This window comes from Caloenas nicobarica, chromosome 12, assembly GCF_036013445.1.
Source record: "Caloenas nicobarica isolate bCalNic1 chromosome 12, bCalNic1.hap1, whole genome shotgun sequence".
Taxonomy (NCBI): domain Eukaryota; kingdom Metazoa; phylum Chordata; class Aves; order Columbiformes; family Columbidae; genus Caloenas; species Caloenas nicobarica.
The window spans coordinates 19,617,871-19,637,213 of NC_088256.1; the positions used below are offsets into that span (position 1 = coordinate 19,617,871).

Consider the following 19,343-nt stretch of genomic DNA (forward strand, 5'->3'; position numbering starts at 1 on the left):
GACAAACCTGAGTGAATGTATGTGATATGAGCCTTGGTATTTGCTTTTGAACAAGTAATTTCATATTCAAAGATGCTGAGGCACTAAAGCAGCCAAGCGACATCTGCACATACGTGTTTTGACTTTGGGACTGGGTGTCTGAAGAAGCTGACTGTGACCTCTCTATGTGTTGTCTAAGATCCTTAAGTCAAAACCAACTGAGTGAAGCGACAGTGCTGAGAGCTGCCCAGATCTCTCTGTGCTCTAGCTCTTCCTTTCATACATGCTGGAGGAAATGCCAGAACCTTCTTGTGTGTGTGTGGTGGTGGTGGTGTTGTCTCTATTCTCCAGCCTTCCCACCCTGACCCATGCACAGCCTCTGCTCCCAGGATACATCCCAGGTGCAGTAGGGATGTTTGCAGTCCTGACATTAGCAATGGCTCTTGCTGCTTTGTTGCCTTTGCGTGGCAGGAGCTCCATCAGTCTGTGTCCTTGGAGTCAGCTTTATCCCCTGGCAGGGCCGGACAAGCCTAGGAGGCATTAGCAGCACTGCAGTGATGTTCACTGAAATGTTTCCTTCTGTGTAGCTATTCCTGATCTCCCTAGCAAAAAAAAAAAAAAAAAAAAAAAAAAAAAAAAAAGCCAGAAAAGCATCTCTAATCTATGTGGTAGAGTCTTGCTGGCCCTGCAGCAGCGAGGGCTACATCAGGGGTTTCTTGTGTGCAGTTGGTCATGTAGAAGATGTCATGTCTAAGATGTCATGTCTCGATTTCTGCAGCTCTTGCGAGGGAGGTTGTGGGGAGAGGCAAAGTTACCATCTCCCATCGGGCACCTGTTCCTCTGCTTGCGCCTCCCTGTCCTCTCCCAGTACTGGCATGTCAGCCCCAAAGGCAATGTCACAGAGATGGTACCCCATGCCATTCAGAGATGTGCCCTTCCTTCTTCAGTGCCTCTTTTCTTGCTGAGAGGAGGCTAAAATTGGAAGAAAGATTAAATGATTAAATCCCCCAGTGAAAAGCTGAGAAAATGAAGAACGAAACACCCAAAAAGCTCCTGTGTGCAGCTGTAAAAGTTACTTCTGCTGCTTATTTATTGGCATGAGCATTTAAAGCATGAGGTAGAAGTTGGTAGTATAGACCAACTTCTAGTGTTTCCCTTCCCGGGAACGCTGGGTTAACTGTAAATCACTGTCCTGTCCAGTGTGCTTGCTTTGGGTTATGTGACACAGGAAAGAGTTACACAGCATCTCCTGTCTCTGAATGGTGACACTACCCTCAATGCAGGATGGCGGGAGTCCTTCCCAAAGGATTTTGTCTGTTTGAGGGGACGCTAGACAAGTCCTTGGGAGAGGATCACTGGCTAAGGGGGCCTCATGAAGCTGAGAAATTCTCGAGCTAAGGCTAAATGCAATTGCAGTCTAGGAGGCTGTTAAAGGGCTTTATCAGCTTGTTACTGCACTTTTTAGTCTGCGACCATGTTTGGAGATGAGATACTGGGCTGGCTGGGGTCCAGAGCAGTTCATAGGGAGCCCAATGCAGAAACATCTACCTCCAGAAGCTGGCCTGGAGCAGACATGGTTTGTACCCCTAGGTGCAGAAGAACCTGAACAGCACTGTTCTCCTGTCTAGACTCAGCCGTGCCATCACGCACAGAAACACCAGTACAGACAGGTTTTTCACCTCCAAGGTCCCTTAGGTCCCAGCACAGCCCTGGGACAGAGCTGGAGCGATGCCACACAGAGCACAGTTTCAAGGAGGTCCCCATCTCCTCCTCATCCAGCTTATCTCCAAGATAAGGCTGTGCAGCCTCCTTGACGTCAGCGCAGCAGCCAGGAATCCCCGGCACAAAGCTGCAGTGGCTTCGCCCCTGTTTTAATAGTGCGTATTGTTTGGGAGCCTCCAGCTCTTGGATGCAGGCACGTGTTTTTTGCTAGCTTGCGGCATAGCCTCTGGGAACCCCCGCCTGGGAAACGTGTGACTGTGTTCAGCACATCTGCAAACCTCAAGAGCTGAAACACAACCGGCTGAGTCAATTATATTATGACTGAGGTTCTTAAATAAACAGCATTTGATGAGTGCAGCGGGATGTTTAATAAGAGCCTCCTCAGCCCCCCGTGCCCCCCGCCTCCCGTAATCACATGTAGAAGCAGCCCTACAATCTACAGCCAGCAAGGGGAGAGGCAGCGAGGCAGTGTAATTTGTATTCCAGCTCTGCTGCTGCTCCTAGTGCTTCCAAGAACCGAGTAAAAATAGCCCTCTGTCATTTTGTAAATAATAGCTATCTCCTTACAGGCTCAGGGAGTCACGAGCGCCTAAAAGAGAGAATGTGGGAAGGGGGGATGTCTGCCTGGAGCCAGGGCCAGGAACATGGGCTATAGGGACTTGAAGGGAGGGGACAGGGGAAGGTGGGTGAAATGGAAACCCTGAAGCATCTCAGTGGCAGCCACTGCTGCTTTACACCTGCATGCACAAGGGAAGCAAGCGGCCCTGCTGGTGTGGGGCTCAGGGCAGCAGGATCCGGCCCTCTGTACAAAGCTAATAGGGATGTTTATCGCCTGCACAAGCAGCTAGAGCTGGCGTAGTGAGTTCTTGGAGAAGGGTAGCTTTTAAAGAGCAGGTAGGTGTAGGGAGTGCCATGGTAACGCTGTGGGAAGGGATGTTACAGCTTTTGGTTTATGTTTGCATTGCAGATCTGCCCAGCTGTGGGGCATTTCTGCGGGCAGGAGCAGGACAGCATCGCCTGGCAGGCAGAGACAGGGTTTGTACTGCCGGGGAGAAGGGGCAGCTCTGATTAACCTGCGGCACCTTGTTCCTGCTCACACGCTTGCTCCAGATGTTTTTACAAACACAGTTGTGCTGAAGCTTGGAAATAAGCTGAGCCTACAAACGGGAAAAGCCCCCAGACAAGGGAATTAGCCTCGAACAAATGGCTTGGGAACATGATGTGCCACTCGGGTGTCTAAATTCTGCCCATGTTCAAATGTTGAACCTCAAATCTCTTATTCTTCTAGTTTTATGACGGTTTCATGGTCTTCTTTTGCTTGCCCAGTGTGCTGGTGGCAGCAGCTTGGGGCACGGTGAGGCTCAGCAATGTGGCCAAAGGGTCCAGATGCCAAGAGCCATCCCGAGCCCTCCTGGGCAGTGGGGCGCCAGGACACACCATTCCTCAGCGCAGCTGGAGCTGGGCTCTGGTCCTTGCTCCGCTCCAGCTTCCTACCTGAACCAAGCCTATCCTTTTTTGTTTTCCCAACTATAAAACAGGACTGGCAGCACCCGCCTGCCACCTGAGCAGGCTTGAAGGCTCAATTTGTGCACGTAAAAAAAACTTTGAGTCACAGGGAAGGATGATGCTAGGAAAGGAAAAATGCTATTTAATGTTCTGCAACAGGTCTAGGAAAAGTACCTAACCCCGCTACGGTACAGTCCCCAGTTATTAAATCTGCTGAGAACTGGACAAGGCAGCCAAGCTTCAGTGTGAGCGTGTCTGTGGACTGAGAAGGAGATAAGGATTTCCCTGACGTGTCTCTGAGCAGAGGCAGGAGATGCTCCTCTCTCAGTTTTCTTTTGCATGCAAAATAGATGCAGTTTCTTCTTGTTCAGGCTCAGGGTGAGCAAGTGTGAGGGCAAGGAGGGAGGAGGCTGGCTGAGTAGTTCCTGATTTCTCTGGAAGAGGAGGTCTCATCATCTCAGCACAAGCTCAGGCAGGGCTTCAAGCAGTGCGGATGCTCTTGGGCTGTAGGATCATGAAGGAAACAAATCTCTGAGGATGGAGCTCACTCTGTTCTGCTGGTGTTTTTCTTATCTCTGGATTTCCCAGCTCTGCTGAAATCCCTGCTTGCGTAGCAATGATTTAATTTCAGAAATCCCTCCGGATCCCAGCCAAATCCTGCCCTTAGGAGCACATATTAACAGGGAAAGTGAAGTCTGGCTTTTGCCATGAGAGATGCAGGAAGCCCATTTTTTGAAGTGCTGGGGGACATCAATAAGCCAGGGATCAAGCCTACCCCCTCAGCTCATCCCTGCACTGGGCGCTGCCTTGCACCAGGTTTGGTGGGTCCCCATGGCCTGGCTGGGGCAGGGTGTGTCTGTAGTCTGGAAATGGGGGATCCTCTTCAGATACAGGCTGTAATTATTAATATTAATAAATTATTAATACATTAATGGCATTTATTAAAGTCATTATCTTTGATTGGATTTGCCAGTAGATTGAAGGGGTGAAAAGGGGTCTCTGGAGCTCTGTGACATCCAGGTTACAGCATGATAAGAACAGAAAGGCTTGTGTAAACGTAGCAGGATTGTATCAAAAGGTGTCCAAAACTAGTTCTGCCTTTTTATCTCCTCATCACTTCCTTAATCCCTTCCCTTGTGCTGGGATGCTGAGGATCACATCGTAAAGCGTGGGTCCCTTCATGGACCCCTGCCCCTTGGGTGAAGGGACAATTCATCCTGCACCTCACAAGGAACTTGGCTTCTCCGGCCATGGCCAGCCACGGATCCTGATCTGATAAACCTGGCCATAAATTACTATCTTGGGCAAAATGGACACCAAGAAGCGGGGAGAAGATGGGAGGGGAGGGAGAGTTTTTGTTTTCTCTAAAACATAATTAGCTTTCTCTCTCTGCATGTGTTAGCAGAAAGAGCCTTGCTTCACTAAATGTTCTTCTCTGCTGTGTATCTCACCTGGGGACTTATTTGAAGGGAGACAGAATACTCCAAGTGCTTAAGTCTTACAGAAGTAACTAATTTTGTGTTGTCTTGTTGGCTTTCAGGTGTTTCAGAAAGTGTACTGCGCACATATTTCTCTTTAACCTTCTTTTTATTACACCAGGACAAGATTAAGGGTCACTTATATAGCACAATAATATCAGCCACAGGCTGCATCAGAAGCTTTCCAGCCATAATAACTAGAGACATGTATATGTATATTTTAGCCATTAAGGACAAAACTATGACAGAATGGATTATCTTATCTTTTGGATACAAAACTTTGATACAAAACTGAGCTTCATAGTACTGCAAAATAACTGTCAGGGGACAGAAGGATTTCCTTAAGTGAATTGAGCAACGGGTTGACCAGGCTACTTGCAAAGCTGCTGTGGTGGCCAAAATGGGGTTATACACATAAAACACAAACTCTTCTTTGGGTCTCTGAAGTGGTTCTTTCATTGGGAAAGCAGCTCTGAGCCAGTTAATGCTGTACAAAAGGAACCCAGTGGCATGATCTGTCCCAGAAGTGATGAGGATTTATGGTAACATAAAGCGAAACTTAAGGCACCTCATCCATCATCTTTTTCAGCACAACCCAGTGGGCAGAGCATTGGATCATGAAACTGGCAAACCGTTATGCCTTGATTTCCCTGCAAAATGGGACAGCAGCAGAGATTTCAATTAGGAAACACACTGAAATAGTAATGAAGTCAAGAATGAGAGCTGTATGTGCTGTTTGGCATGGATAATACCTGCTGGTGGCTGTGTTCTGCAAAGTACTTCAGTTTATCTTTACCTGAAGGCGTGTGATTAAGATTGCCCCTGGACTTTAGCACTTGGGGCAGAAACTGGGGCTCTGTGGTTTTGCTGGGGCAGTGAGGATGCTGTTCAGCATCCACAAGGGTGGCACGGCTTGGGATGCAGGGGAGTGTGGGCTGCAGGTGAGGAGCAGCTTTGCAAGAGCAGCCGCTCATCAGGAGCGAAGCACTGAGAAAAGCAAATGTGGTGGCAGTAAAAGGCCACCAGAATATTGGTTCTTTTTACGTACAGATAAGCCTGAAGCTGTAACAAACCCAGGGTTTCCTAAAACTGGTGGAACATTACTAGGCTGTTTATCAGGCTGGGAGACACAAAGGGATTTCAGATTAAAACGAGTTTCAAAGCACCACGGCTTACTTCTGTATTGAAAATGTGGATCTGTGCCACGTTATGTATCGTGTAGCTGCATACATTTTGTAAATACGCATTGTCTGGCTGTGCGGGACATATTCATCCTCAGTGTAAGTGTGGAAAGCAGCAGAGCTACATCAGAGATTAATTTGCCCAATTACAAGTGATAAAATCAGCCATTGTTCAGGGCACAGCAGAGAGCATGATGCCGGCTTGCTGAGGGCTCACCAGGGAGGTGCCTGGCAGGAAAAACCACCATGTAACAAAACCCAAACCCTTCCCTGTACATGCAAATTCACTTCTCTAATTGCTTTTTTCCTTCTGTTTTGTTGTTGTTGTTGTTGTCCCAGACAGCGTAACTGAAGTCAAGACAGACATTTACGTGACAAGTTTCGGCCCTGTCTCGGACACAGATATGGTAGGTGCTACTGGCTGGTTGCCTCACTGGGAGGGATGACTTCTCCTGCAGGTACAGTGGATGTGTGCCACCCTCATCCCCGGACAATTTGGGCAAAAATGGGATTTTCCTAAATGACAAGAACATGAGCAAGGATCTCAGCTGCCTGTCCTGGTGTGACTGCCTCATCATCATCATCTCACAGGCCAAGGGGAGCTCAGTGAGGGTGGTACGCAGGGATTATTTCTCAGGTGTGCTTGGGCTTTCAGAAACCAGTTGGGAATGCAGCCTGGGAGGGTCAATGCCTTTGCACTGCTCAAGCACACTGCAGGCTTTAGAGTCTTTTTCATTCCTGCAGTGCAACCTAATGATGCAGGAAGGTCTGCCTATGGGACCAAGACCTGTACGTGGCATCCTCCAGCCATTACATGCCTTGACAAACACCTTCACTGTAGCCAACTTCCCTTGACCTGTGTTAAAGAAGGAGGGTGCTCCCTGGGAAGAGGGGAGGATGCCAGAATCTGGCCTGTTTTGGTGGCAGCACCAGAAGAGAACAGTTCACCATCAAACTCTCCTTGTGGCTTGAACTAGAAGGGAGGCAAAAGAGAAAAAAGAAAAAGAGTGAACTGATTACAGCATTTTGACATGTTCAGGGAAAATTATTAATGAAAAGGCCTGAGGTCTGAATTTAGGCTTGTATTCCCACAACAGTTTGTCTTCTAATTAAAACAGGACCGTGGAGCATAATTAATAGTGAGCTTTCTCAACAGCGTTTCTTGCAGCTCATGTTCCACACGTGCCCAGAGAAGAGTTGGCTGTTGACGGTTGCTTAACGTTTCAAGGGTGCCACATGAGGACAGTTGCACGTTCACGGCTGAGGCCCTTCTGCACATCCAGTCCCAGAGGAGACCTGGTGCTGGCTTAGCCCAGGCCAGCCATGGGGGGTCCTGGCCTTTGAGGGAGCCCACTTTGGGAGAGGGAGCAGGCCTTGCTCTCACCAGCTGGCTCAGGCAAGAGCAGTGTGCCACAGCTCTTGCAGCCCCTCCGGAGCTGGGAAGGTTTAATTTTCTGTCCTCATGTGGCCACAAACATCTCTTCAGCTGCCCCACGGACAGTCCTGTGCCGACAAGTGGAGGAGTTGAGCGAGAATAAAATCTCAGTGTTTCATTGAGGTGCTAACCCTGTCAAGCAACCCCATGTTGTTTTGGAAAGACTGCTGCCTCCAGGGCTAGAAGTTAACTTGATGTCCACGTAGCCAGAAGCATTAATCTCGTCTGAGTTCTCTTTCTGTCTCGCTTGCTTTCCTACCACAGTAGAGACCCATAATATATTCAGCAATCTTAGCCCTTGGGGAGTATCTGATAATTACTTCCAAGGTGGAGCATATTTGATTAAAGGAGTGTGTATAATGAACTGTGAAGAAGAAATATGAAGTATTGAAAAGGGGAAGGTATCCTCTGCAATGTGATTTGACAAAATGAATTTAGAATTAGGGAGACAGTTAAAGAATAATAAATTATTTCCCCTTTACATTCTTTAGTTCCATGTATTTTACAAATGCATAGCGAATGTGTTTTAGCATGCCGTTCTGGTGCTAAATGCACTTAGAAACGTGAGAGAGAGAAACCTCATCTCCCCAGGAAGCGTGGGGAGAGCCGGCTCTTCTGCGGGGGTTCCTTTCATCTCAGGAGTGGGGAAGTCCCTCCTTCCCTGCTCACATCTGCCTGGTGATCTCGCTCCCATCCCTCCCACAGCCATTACTCATCGTGATGGAAAGATGCTCCTGCGCATCTTGATGCAGACAGAGACTGTAATTATGATGATGGAGGAGAAGCAGGTAAAGCTGCTGTGGAGAGTGGAAGAGCAGAGCTGGTTACGAAGCGTGGAGGAGGATGTGCAGACCTCTTCCCTGAGATGCTCCAAGGAACTTCTAATCTTTCAGTTTGGCTTGGAAAGTAGAGCCTGATAGGACCTGACATGTGCCTGAGTCTTTGGTAGTGAGCTCTTGCAGCTTTGCCTCAGTTCCCAGGAAACCGAAAAAAAAAACCTGCTTTGGTGGATGGACTCTGGAAACAGACTCAGTCTTGATCTTTCCAGTCACTTCTATAAGGCGGAGAAGAGCGTAACGTAGAACTAAGCGTGGTCCTCGGAAGAGGTGACTTGAGAATGATGCTTTCATGGAAAGAAATACAGAAAACAGGGAGAGAATCTAAACATGATTTCTCTTTTCTTTGGGAATGATTCCTTGGCATAAAAGAAGGAAAACAGGGCCTGGGAAGTTGTTATAGAAGTTTTGCTTCTTTGTGTTTGTTTGGTTTTTTTTTTCTTTTGTTCTGTTTTCTTGGGGGGTATTTCTTCTCAGTTTGTTGTTGTTGTTTTTGCTGTTGTTTTTGTTTGTTTACTTTTAATAAGAACAGGGAGTCTGAGTAACATAGCTCTTCTCCTGATAAGGACTTTTCCCAAACCTACCTCCTGGGACTGCACACAGGCTCATTCCTTTTGTTTTATTTCTTTACTGAGCTTAAAACCACAAAGTGAAGATCAACTCCATGAAGGGGCAGAATACCTTGTACAGGGCAGAACCTGTGGGAATGTAGGATCTTCTCTTTCCTTCCCCTAGCCAAGCTCCAGAAACTTCATTTGTGAGCACGAGTGACTCTGTGGCCAGGGAGCAGGGAATAATTTCTTTACCAAGATGCTTTCATTCTGTTGCCATCTGCTGCAAAACCTGTAGGAATTTCTATGACCTATAGGAAACTGATGTGCGGCAGCTTTTAAACGCTGCTGAGAAGAGCTGCAGGAAAGAAATCACTCACAATGATAAGTTTAGTTGGTCCTGCAGCCTCCAGGAACCCATAAATAAAGACTATGAATCTGCAATGGCAGAGGAAGAACAGCTGTCACAGACATATTTTCCAAAGCCCTCGTCTCTCTCTGAAAGCCTTGTGAGCTAATGAGATCCTTCATGAGCAAGAGGAGGTGCATGTTGTAGAGGTGAGCAGTGGTGCAACTCATGCTGATGGGCTGAAGACTTTCCCTCAAGTGACATGAACCCTCAGAGGACATGGGGTATCTGAGGTCATGGGGAAGAGCAGTTCCTTATGCCAGGCACTGGGCAGATGCATTTAGTTTTCCTTTGGGGTGGCTGCGAAGCCATAGTGCCTTTGCTGCTTGGTCAAGTGGTTTCTGAGGCTGCACACACCAAGCAAGGAGCTGGCCCTGGCTATAGGATTTCAAAGAGGTGACTTCTAGATGACTTCTAATATCCCCCCCAACTGGAGTTTGGCCTAGGAAATGGGTTTCCACACTAGCTGGAAGAAAAAGAAAAAAACAAAAGCAACAGAAAAACCCAAAACAAAACAAAACCACACCAAAGAAATGGGGGAAAAAAAAAAGGAAAAAGATGAAAAAGAAAAGAAAGTCACAGCAGGATCTCATAATGTAAGTTTGTGAGGTCCTTGATTCAATGCTTTTCTAGAGGTGGCCTGGGGAAGAAAATAGCATTAAGACAATGTCATGAAACTTTTTTTCTTTTTTTTTTTTTATGAGCAGGGCTATAATTACCAGTACCCTGGCTAAATTCCCTCCCCTGGAACTTTAGTTTGGCCTTTTAAAATTCCCGTGGAGATGCACACAATGGTTCCCTCTCCTGAAACATCTGGATAAAGGTGATGGTGCAGCAGGGCTGCCCCAGGACTGGCCGCTGGAGGCTGCATTGCAGCTCGTTTGCAGTGGTCAGAAACACTGAAACACAAGTTTTGGTGTCATATGCGAGTCATTACACAAAATGTGGTAAATGTCCTCTATCCTCCACAGATTTCTCCACTGCCATTAATCCCTACTTCTTTTTGCACCATACTTCATGTCAACCAAGGTGTGCCATAACACACTATACTCAATGACCATAGATATTTATAATTTCTTGAAGTGGCTTGTTTGCAATAAAGAGCTGAGTACAACAAAACTTATTTTTCTCTCCTTTCTCCACAAAGGAATACACTATTGATGTCTTTTTCCGGCAGTCCTGGAGAGATGAAAGGCTGAAGTTTGATGGTCCCATGAAAATACTTCCCCTGAACAACCTGCTGGCCAGTAAGATCTGGACTCCTGATACCTTCTTCCACAATGGGAAGAAATCTGTCGCCCATAACATGACAACACCCAACAAGCTGCTGCGCCTGGTGGACAATGGCACCCTCCTGTACACCATGAGGTAAGTTTGTGTCTGCTGGGGCTGGGTCTTCCAGGTCTCTATACACATGCAAAGCAAGGATGCGACCTCAGGGTGCACTACAGCAGGATTTGTGCAGACTTCCACTGACTCTGTCAGCACACTTGAGTCTTACCCTGCTGCTTTCTCTGCCATCCTTGTTTCCTACCTATGTAGCATCACTGATACTCAAGCAAATTTTTACAGGTAGCTTTTTTCTTGTCATTCATGTTGATTTTTTTTCTTTTATGTGGTGAGGTAGAAGTGCTGAGATCTTTAGCTTGTGAAGTTGGTGCACCACCTGACTTATTTTTATTCCTGACTTCTGATGGAATATGAAGTCAGGTTTCTAGTATTGGTAAGGGAACATTAAAATGGAAAAATTCATTATTTTCCAGCAGCTTGAGAACAGATCTAAATTTGTTCAGCATGTTACACTGGAGCCATTTGAAACATCTAACGAGCCCAAGCTTTCTTGTGAGAACAATGGGGCTTTTTTTCCTACTTCATGGAATCAAAAATCCAAATCTGTGTAATCTATGCAAATCATTGGGGAAAAAAAACATCACGAGCTTATTAAAAACTGTGCTTTGGAGGTTCCAGGTAGTTTAACCCATTCCGTGTCGTCCCCAGCTGAGCTCTCAGTGGGAGCCCCAAACATGAGGTAGCCCTGCAGTGATCCAGCCTGTGTGATCCCACTGTGAGCTCCAGCAACTGGGACCTTCCCTCTAGAACACAAGTTGCTGTTGGGGAACCGTGTGTCTCTGGATTTCTCAAGAACAGCCCTGGTACATGCATTTATTGCTAAGCTGCAACAGGTGGAGAGCATGAAGAGAAATGCCTTTGGGTTAATTGTACATTCACTCTGGAACTATTCAGAGGTTTCTGTACGATTGTGAGTTCTTCACCCACGTAAATAATGTTTGCCACCTGTGGCTGGTGTACTAATTTGCTTTCTGAGGTAAATGGGCTTATAAATGAAACAACAAGCTACTCATAAATGCACAAGAAAGGTACTGAGATGGTTTTGGAAAGGCGTGAATCTTTGTTTTCAAAAATTATTTTCACTGTCTCCGTGTTTGAGCTGATCCTGTCTGAAAACAATCTTCACTGTGGATTCTGTGTGCTGAGATGCTGCACTTTCCTCTGGTTTTTGAGGACCAGACAGAATTTCATCTCTTCACAGTTAAACTGGCCGTGAATCTACATACTATCAGCAGTTTTTACAGCCTACATTGATAAACAATGTTCTGCTTTTGTGCAGCAGTTCTCAAATATGAGCTAATCCTGCCAGGGCCCTGGGGGTTTAGGTCTGCACACATCAGTGATCTCACGTTACTGAGGCAGATGGGGTAAATGAAGGGAGAAGCCCAACTTGACTTAAGGGGTTGGTTCTGCTCCCAGCTCTCTGACCTGCATGTGGATGACTAACGCTCCCTTCGTTTGTATCATTGTCTGACTGTAAAGTATTATAGGAGCTACTGGCATAAGACAGAAAAAGAAAAAAAAAAAAAAAAAAAGAGGGACTAAATTTCAGGGTTTTTATATCATTTCACTACTTCTATATTCAGCAAACAGCCATTAGCTTCAGCAAGTTTTGTGTGACTGAGAAAGTATTGGATTTACTTTTCCGTTTATGGCTGGGCAGGTGCCAGGATGGCAGCATCATGAGGCTCTTGGGAATGAGCTTCTTGAAGAAAATGGAGTCGTGGGATTTTTTAAAATAAATACAACGCATCCTTCAGTTTAGCTGTCTCCCAAAGAAGCGGGGAATGAAGGGGAGTCTGGACCTCCCTTTGTGTGTGCCTCTGCCCCCACTAAATGTACCTCAGAGGCTTATAAGAGGTGAAGATCCCACTCAGAGATACCCAAAGGTTGATGGTTGGATCTGAGTCCTTTTGTCACGTGCTGTATTGCACGGTACCAGGAGCTGTAGTGCATGGAGATCTTTTCCTTATCCAGCACAGACTGATGCTGTGCAGATGTGTGTGGAGCTATCCTGCTGGGACTACGGCAGTATTGGACCAGCCCAATGCTGGAGATGTGGTTAGAGCTGGCCAGATCACCATCTGGAAACCCTAGACCGGTACACTGTCATGCAGTTTGACTCCTGTGACATATCCTCCTCCTTTACCTTGTAACAGCCAACATCCTTGAGGGATCGTTTCTGCTGATGTGCAATTAGAGGCATGCCTCTTGCTATTTATCCTGCTGTGAAAACCAACTTATCTTAGTCAAGGCTTACATTTATAGATGAAGTTGCTCTGGTGGAACAGCAACTCTGACACATGCATCCAGCAAAATTACACCTGTGTGACAATATTTATAGCTCCTGGAGAAGAGCCTCTTCATCACTGACCTGAGCTTCAACAAGTTGCACACTAGCTGTGGCCGAGCATCCAGAGATTTCCTGTAGTCATGGCACAGCTTCTTCAAGGATGGATGCAATGTCACATTGCAAACATCTGAGTCAGGCCTTGGCACCTGGGTGACAAGACGGCCTTTGTGACTGCAGCACAAATTGCATTTCTCTATTCCCGTCCTTCTGGCTGCTGTGGAAGGGACAGGATTACTGATCCCTCTGCCTCTTCCCTGCTTCTCCAGCTACCTTAGAACACAGTTTTATTATGTAGCCCTGCCTCTGCAGTCTTGTTTTTGAAGCTCCTACAAGATGCAAGTAGTTCCCAAAAGCCCAGCTAGGGCTTCAAAGGCTCTGGTGTCAGACCTAAGTACCACAAAGTGGGAATTGTGTGTGGATTTACATAAGGTACAGACAAAACTCAGCTGCTGCAACAATCTCTGGATGCGCTCTCTGGCTCGAACTGTGTGGGGCACATAGATAATGTTTTGGTTCTTCCTGGCCTTAAAGCATATGATAATAGTGAAAGCTTAATGCTGTTTCGATGGGATTCATCTTTGTGAATCCAGGCTTTAAAAAGCTCTCCTGCTTTTCACAGGGACTGTCAGAGTGGCATGTTGAGGCTTTGTGGTTACTGTCAGAGTGGTTCCCAGACAATACGTGCTCAAGTTCTGCACTTAAAGGATATTTTCTTTAACTGCGATGCTGACGCATTCAGCTGCATGCCCAAAGACTTTGCCTCAAGAACCTGTATTGCTAAAGAGTACATGAAGTCCTCAGCAGCAGGGCATGGGCACTTGGGAAGGATGGTCGGTGAACCCCTGGGTGAGGCAGAGACAGAACAGGAGGGTCAGCTGAGTACAAAGGCACCCAGGACACCTGCAGTCCTACTGGGGCTGTGGAACCCTAGACAACACCTCCTGTACCTACCGTTGCGTGCTCGGGGATTCAAGCTTCCCAGGCTGCTTTTTGAAATCTCAGAGCTTCACAGTGTCTCTCCCAGCAAAGGCTTTGGATTGTCTTTACTGCCTGTTTTCTTTTAAGCCCCAGGCAACTTGTGAGAGCTGTAGGCTGGAGCCTGCAGAATTACCCCAGGCCATGGATTGTCTCCTTTCTGCAAGAGCAGCAGTTGGGACATCCCGGCACCAGCTCCTCTGGTAGCACCGACTGGCAGCTCCGTGGCTGCATCCCACATCAGGGCTGATCCCAGACAACGGCATAGACAGATCCAAGCAGACTAAAGCTAGGCTACTAAGCACAGAAGCATATAAATAGATGAGATTTGCACAGGTTGCTTTTCTCTGCCTTATGGATTCCAGAGTGGATCCAAAAGCAGAAATGATCTATTTTCCAGGCTTGGCTTTGTGCAAGCAGACTTTTATAGGGAAGTTGTCCCAGGAGGGAGAAATCCTCAGAGATCACCTTATCTTGCTGCATTTCTGCCATCATGGGCTGAAATCTCCAGGGGCTGGGGGAGGATGCAAAGTGAATTCAGGACTTTCAGATCCCGCACAAGGATCCTAGAAGCAATTAAACCTAACCTAGATTTTCACACAGCCTAAACTGTAAACACTATTTGGCCTGACTGTGGTTATTAATGAATCTTCTAGAGGAGAAATCAGGACAAAACTCAGGCAATATCCCTGGCATAAACAAAGTCTGTTCTGCTGTGCAGGGTGCTGTCATGTTTTTGTACCACACATACACCAAGGGATTATTACATTTGCATCCCAGAAATTGGACCGAGAGTCTCGCTCATCCTGCAGCACGATGCAGGTAACAACAGGGGCTCTAATGACACATCAAAGGCTTCGCTAAGCTCCCGGTAACCATGAGAACGAAGCTGAAGTGGTTTGTTGTACCGTCAGGCTGGGAGAGGTATGTTTAGCCTGATTCATGCTTCTTGCCATTGTACTGAGCAGTTCAAAGGACTTCCCATGACTTTAAAGGGATAAACATGGTTTCTCTCTTGGATGTTCCACTTTTGGTGCCATTGCAGCAGCAAAGTGAAGAGAAAACACGAGGAGTTTGGGGTTTGGTTTCAAGACAGTTCTGTATAAGTTATTGCTAGTGCCTGGGACAGGTGAGCCAAAGGATGCAACAGCTGGATTATGTGATTGCTGGCAGCTTGGTTATTTTTCACATTCTGTTTAGGCTTTATAATGACATTTCAGGGCTCAGATGCCTGGACCTGAACAGGGCATCAGAGCAATGAATAAACCTCTGTGGCTAGCTGGCCATAAGCTCCCTTGCACAGGGTAAGGGGCAAAGATGAGAATTTCTGTAACAGGCTCTTCTACCCAAATGCTGCAGAGGCAGTGATAATTGTCTGGGAAGTGAGATACATTCCTCTAGGTTTGACATTTTGACGTTTAATTAGGCAAAGCGTATGGTGCTGAGGAGTCCTTAGCCAGCAACAGGAGGTGGTGGGGAAGGCCAGTGCAGGAGGGAGCAGAAGGGGAATGTGGGCACTCTCCTGAGCAGTGATTGATTCCACAGCTCACTTAAATACTTCTGCTAATTAGCGCTCTGAAAGATGTGTACAAAAGAGGCTGCAGGAGTGTGTGTCACCCTTTGTGTGTCACCTGTGAACGTGCTGGCTTCTGGCTGAATGAAGTTGCTGAACCAGACTCATCTCACTGGAATGACAAGGCATGTTCTTTCTCACTTAATTTCAGGAGACTTAAAAGCTCCTTCACTTGTAGGTGGAGAAGTGGCAGATTAGGTTGCTTTTTCAGTGGTTTGTTGATGGATTTATTGCAGTGTTGTATACTGGCTCAGCTTCTTCCCCATTTGCCACCCTTTTCCCTGATGATGTGAAAACCCCCCAACTCTTTCTATAACATACCTGTTGCATGCCACACCCCGAAGGTATACAGTGAGTCTGTACAGATGTTGACTTGTTTTCCTTTTCCCAGATGTGCTTCACACATTAAGGCTACCAGCTCTGCCTCCTGTGTGTTCAGTCCCATCAGGAGTGGTTCGGCTTTGACCTCTTGTCCATGGCTGACCACGGTGTACCCGGTCCAGCATTGCCCATATAGGTAGTAGGACAAGCCATCTGTGAAAAGAGCTAAATCTAGGTTCTGCAAGGCAATGTCAGTTAAATCAGTTTGCTGTTTGCTGGAAGCATATGTTACCTGATCACACTAGTGATGTTCTTCTTCATCATCAGGCAAAGGTATTAGAGTAGCTGGATTCAGAGTACTGCATCTTTTTACGATTACATTGTCTGCTATTAGGAGGATCAGTTAATATGTGTGCCTGTTGAGGAGACAGTGCTTGAGCTGCATATTATTTTAGCAGCATCTTTACTTCACGTGGGGCGTAAACTGTCAGAGTGTCCCAGAATAAGTGGATGGCTTTTTTCTGGTATCATTGCTGCTGCTGTCACTGATCTAATGCAGGCTGGTACTCCTGCTGCAACCAGGTCTAGTTGAATGTGGTAGTATGCAGCCAGTCTTGGGTGGGATCCTAATTTCTGTATTATCCCTCCCCTGGCTATTCCCTTTTGTTCATGTACATACAAATTGAAGGGCTTTGCATAATCTGGGATTGCTAGGGCAGGGGCAGAGGCTAAGGCTCCTTTTATTGCTTTAAGGGCTCACTCCCTTTCTGGGCCCCACATAATAGGTTCTACTTTCCCATCTCTTGTTGCTTCTGTTGGGGATTTTGCTAGTTCTGCTAACCCAGGGATCAACAGCTGACAGAATCTTACTGCTCCAATGAATCCCCATGCCTGTTTCTTTGTGACTGGAAGTTTTACTATAGCGTCTACCCTTTCTGAGTCTATAGAACCATAGAATAGTTTGGGGTGGAAGGGACCTTCGAAGGTCATCTAGTCCAACCGCCCTGCAATGAGCAGGGACATCTTCAACTTTCTCACTTTCTCACCGCCCTTCCCTTAAAATATTTCTCACCGCCACTCCTTTAAAATAAAACCTAAGTATTGCACTTCTTTCTGACAGAGCTGAAGTCTGGACAGACATGTATAGTGTCCTTTTTCTGCTAAGGCAGTACGTAGATGGACAATGTCTACTGTACAGGCACTTTCACCTTTACTCGCTACTAGTAAATAATCTACATATTGCACAAGAACTGATTCACATAGCGGTTTTATATCTCTTAAACCTCTTCCCAGCGTTCACAAAAAATTGTAGGAGACCCTGCAAACCCTTGTGGGAGACATATCCAGGACAGCTGCTGTTCTTTCCACGTGAAGGTAAACAAAAGGTGGCTGTCCTCGTCTAGCAGGATACTGAAAAGGGGGTGGTTAGAACAATTACGGTAAAACATTTTGCCCAATATGGTATTTGTAGGAGTAGAGGGATCAGGCACTACTAGGTGCGGGGGACTACTACGTGCTGGTTAATTGCCCGTAAGTCTTGTACAAAGAGATGCTCTGGGTCTCCATCTTCATCTAATCTATTTTTCTTTACTGGGAGCATAGGAGTATTGTAGGGTGACTCACATACTTTTAAAATTCCTTGGGCTAGATATCAGCTTTTGGATACTTTTTTCTGCTTCTTGGGGAATAGGATACTGTTTCACAGCTGGGGGAGCTCCCCACTTTGTTTTTATGATCGCAGGCTGAGCTGAGATTAATGGTCCTACATCTATGCTGGTTTCACTCAACAATTTTGCAGGCACTGATTTTAATCTCTCTGGTATTTTGAACTCTTTGTAGGTCTCTTTGTTAGTGCTCTCGGTAATTACATTCATCCACATGATTATTAGATCCACCCCCTCAGGCGATAAATGTATTTCCATGTCTAGAGCCTGTAAAAGATCTCTTCCTAATAAACACGCTGGGGAGTCTTCCACTAATACAAACCTTCCCCATGCTTCCCCATCACTGAGTTCCAAGGTTGATTAGTAAATACGTGCAACACAGGCAGAGCCACCCCTCTCCTCTCGGCTGCATAGCAGCAGGATTAGGCAGCACATTAGAGGTCATAGGATAGAGTCTGGCGGCCAGCAGAGTAGTACCAGAGGACAGAGAAGAAGTGTAAGGTGAGGCAGACGAAGTCTGAATTCTGTCATTCGGGGCACTAGCTTCAGCTGTGGCAAGCACTTTGTTTGGCGTGACCCCTTTTGTCACAACTCCCCAATTTAAGTGCTTTCTTTCCCACGCCAAATCATCCCAAACACACCAATAATCCACGTGTCCCCGGAAGCTGATTTTATGCTAACCAAATTCTACAAGAAGTAGGATACCACCTTGCTCAGTAGTTCTGCCCTATCGTGTTTATGCAAGTTCCTGATTGTACGAGCACAATAGTTCAATAAGCTGGGGCATGGACATAGGCTAAGACAGTCAATATTTCCTACAGCCCGGAGAGGGCAGGAGGGTATGACCAAGGCCAGCTTGTGCCCAGCTGGTCTGTCCTGCCATCTTGTCTCCTTCTGAGACTCTCTTTGGCTCCTCTAAATGGCATCCAACCACCAGACCCACCATCTGCAGTCCTTTGAGTCGTTCAGCCTTACTCAAAATGGCTGTTGATCACAGCCAAGACTTGCAAACAGTACAATGGGTGAAAAAGGCCTTTCTGGTTTTTTTAGGACAGTGCAGGGTATATCAGAAGGAAAACACTGATCACAGGAGAGGTCCTTTGGAAAGGCTGACTTTGGGAACACCCATTTAAGAGCCTTTTGAATTAATGAAGTAATTAGTGAACCCAAAGAAGGAATAAGAAGGTAAAACGGAAAAGTCTTGTGTGGCCTACTGAGGGAGATGGGAAACGCATCAACATTTCCTTTACATAGGTGACAGTGACAAATATTAGAAGCAAAAACTCCATTGCAGTTGGAAAGGACACAGAAAGAATTGTTTGGTAAGATCCACGAGGACATGCTTGACAAGCTTGCCGACCAGGAAGCTCCCCAAGTGAATTTTGAGCAGACAGAAGAAAGCATCACAAAAGAAATGGAACAGGAGGTGCCAATGCTGTTAAGTCCACACCTTGCTGCCAGGTTTTCATACCTGCTTCTTGAAATCCTAATCTTCATCCAGATTAAGAAAGAGAGGCATCAGATCAAATGAGCAATTTGTTCGTGGTGGCCTTTGAGTGTTCAGAAGAAAGTAATTCCAACTGTGTGCTTGTAGGCTTGTCAAAATCAGTCAGTCTTTCCATTGACTTCAATGAGTCTTGATTGAGGTCCTAAAGATCAGGTCATCTTCTCTCTCATGTAAATCAGAAAGAGTGATTTGTTTCCAAGTAAGTTATGTTGGCCATACAGTCATTCTTGGATTGGCTGAGGAAGCCAAGCTGGTGCCCAACATAATGCAAGCGGGACAGTCATCATCAGCTCTTTGTCGGTAGAATGATGATTATTACAGGACACAGTGGTCACTATCCATGTACAAGGATTCACAAAAGATTGACAGACTCAGAAAAGGTCCTTGGTCTCTGGTGCACCCAATTGCCTAGATACAGCCTCTGAAGCAAGGAAGCTGTAAGCCACTGACTGCTGGGAGATGACAGTAAGGTGTGGTTTGTCGTGAATTCACCCAGGTTTCGT

General features: G+C 46.4%; 1 protein-coding gene across 1 annotated transcript in view; it reads left to right on the forward strand.

Moving 5' to 3' along the window:
* The window catches only part of GABRA3 (gamma-aminobutyric acid type A receptor subunit alpha3), a 60,592-nt gene that overhangs the window by 22,526 nt on the left and 18,723 nt on the right, over window positions 1-19,343 (forward strand). Inside the window, exons 3-4 of the mRNA XM_065643024.1 lie at window positions 6,206-6,273; window positions 10,245-10,465. Of these exons, the coding sequence (XP_065499096.1) occupies window positions 6,206-6,273; window positions 10,245-10,465 (289 nt within the window). The remainder of the gene's footprint in view (window positions 1-6,205; window positions 6,274-10,244; window positions 10,466-19,343) is intronic.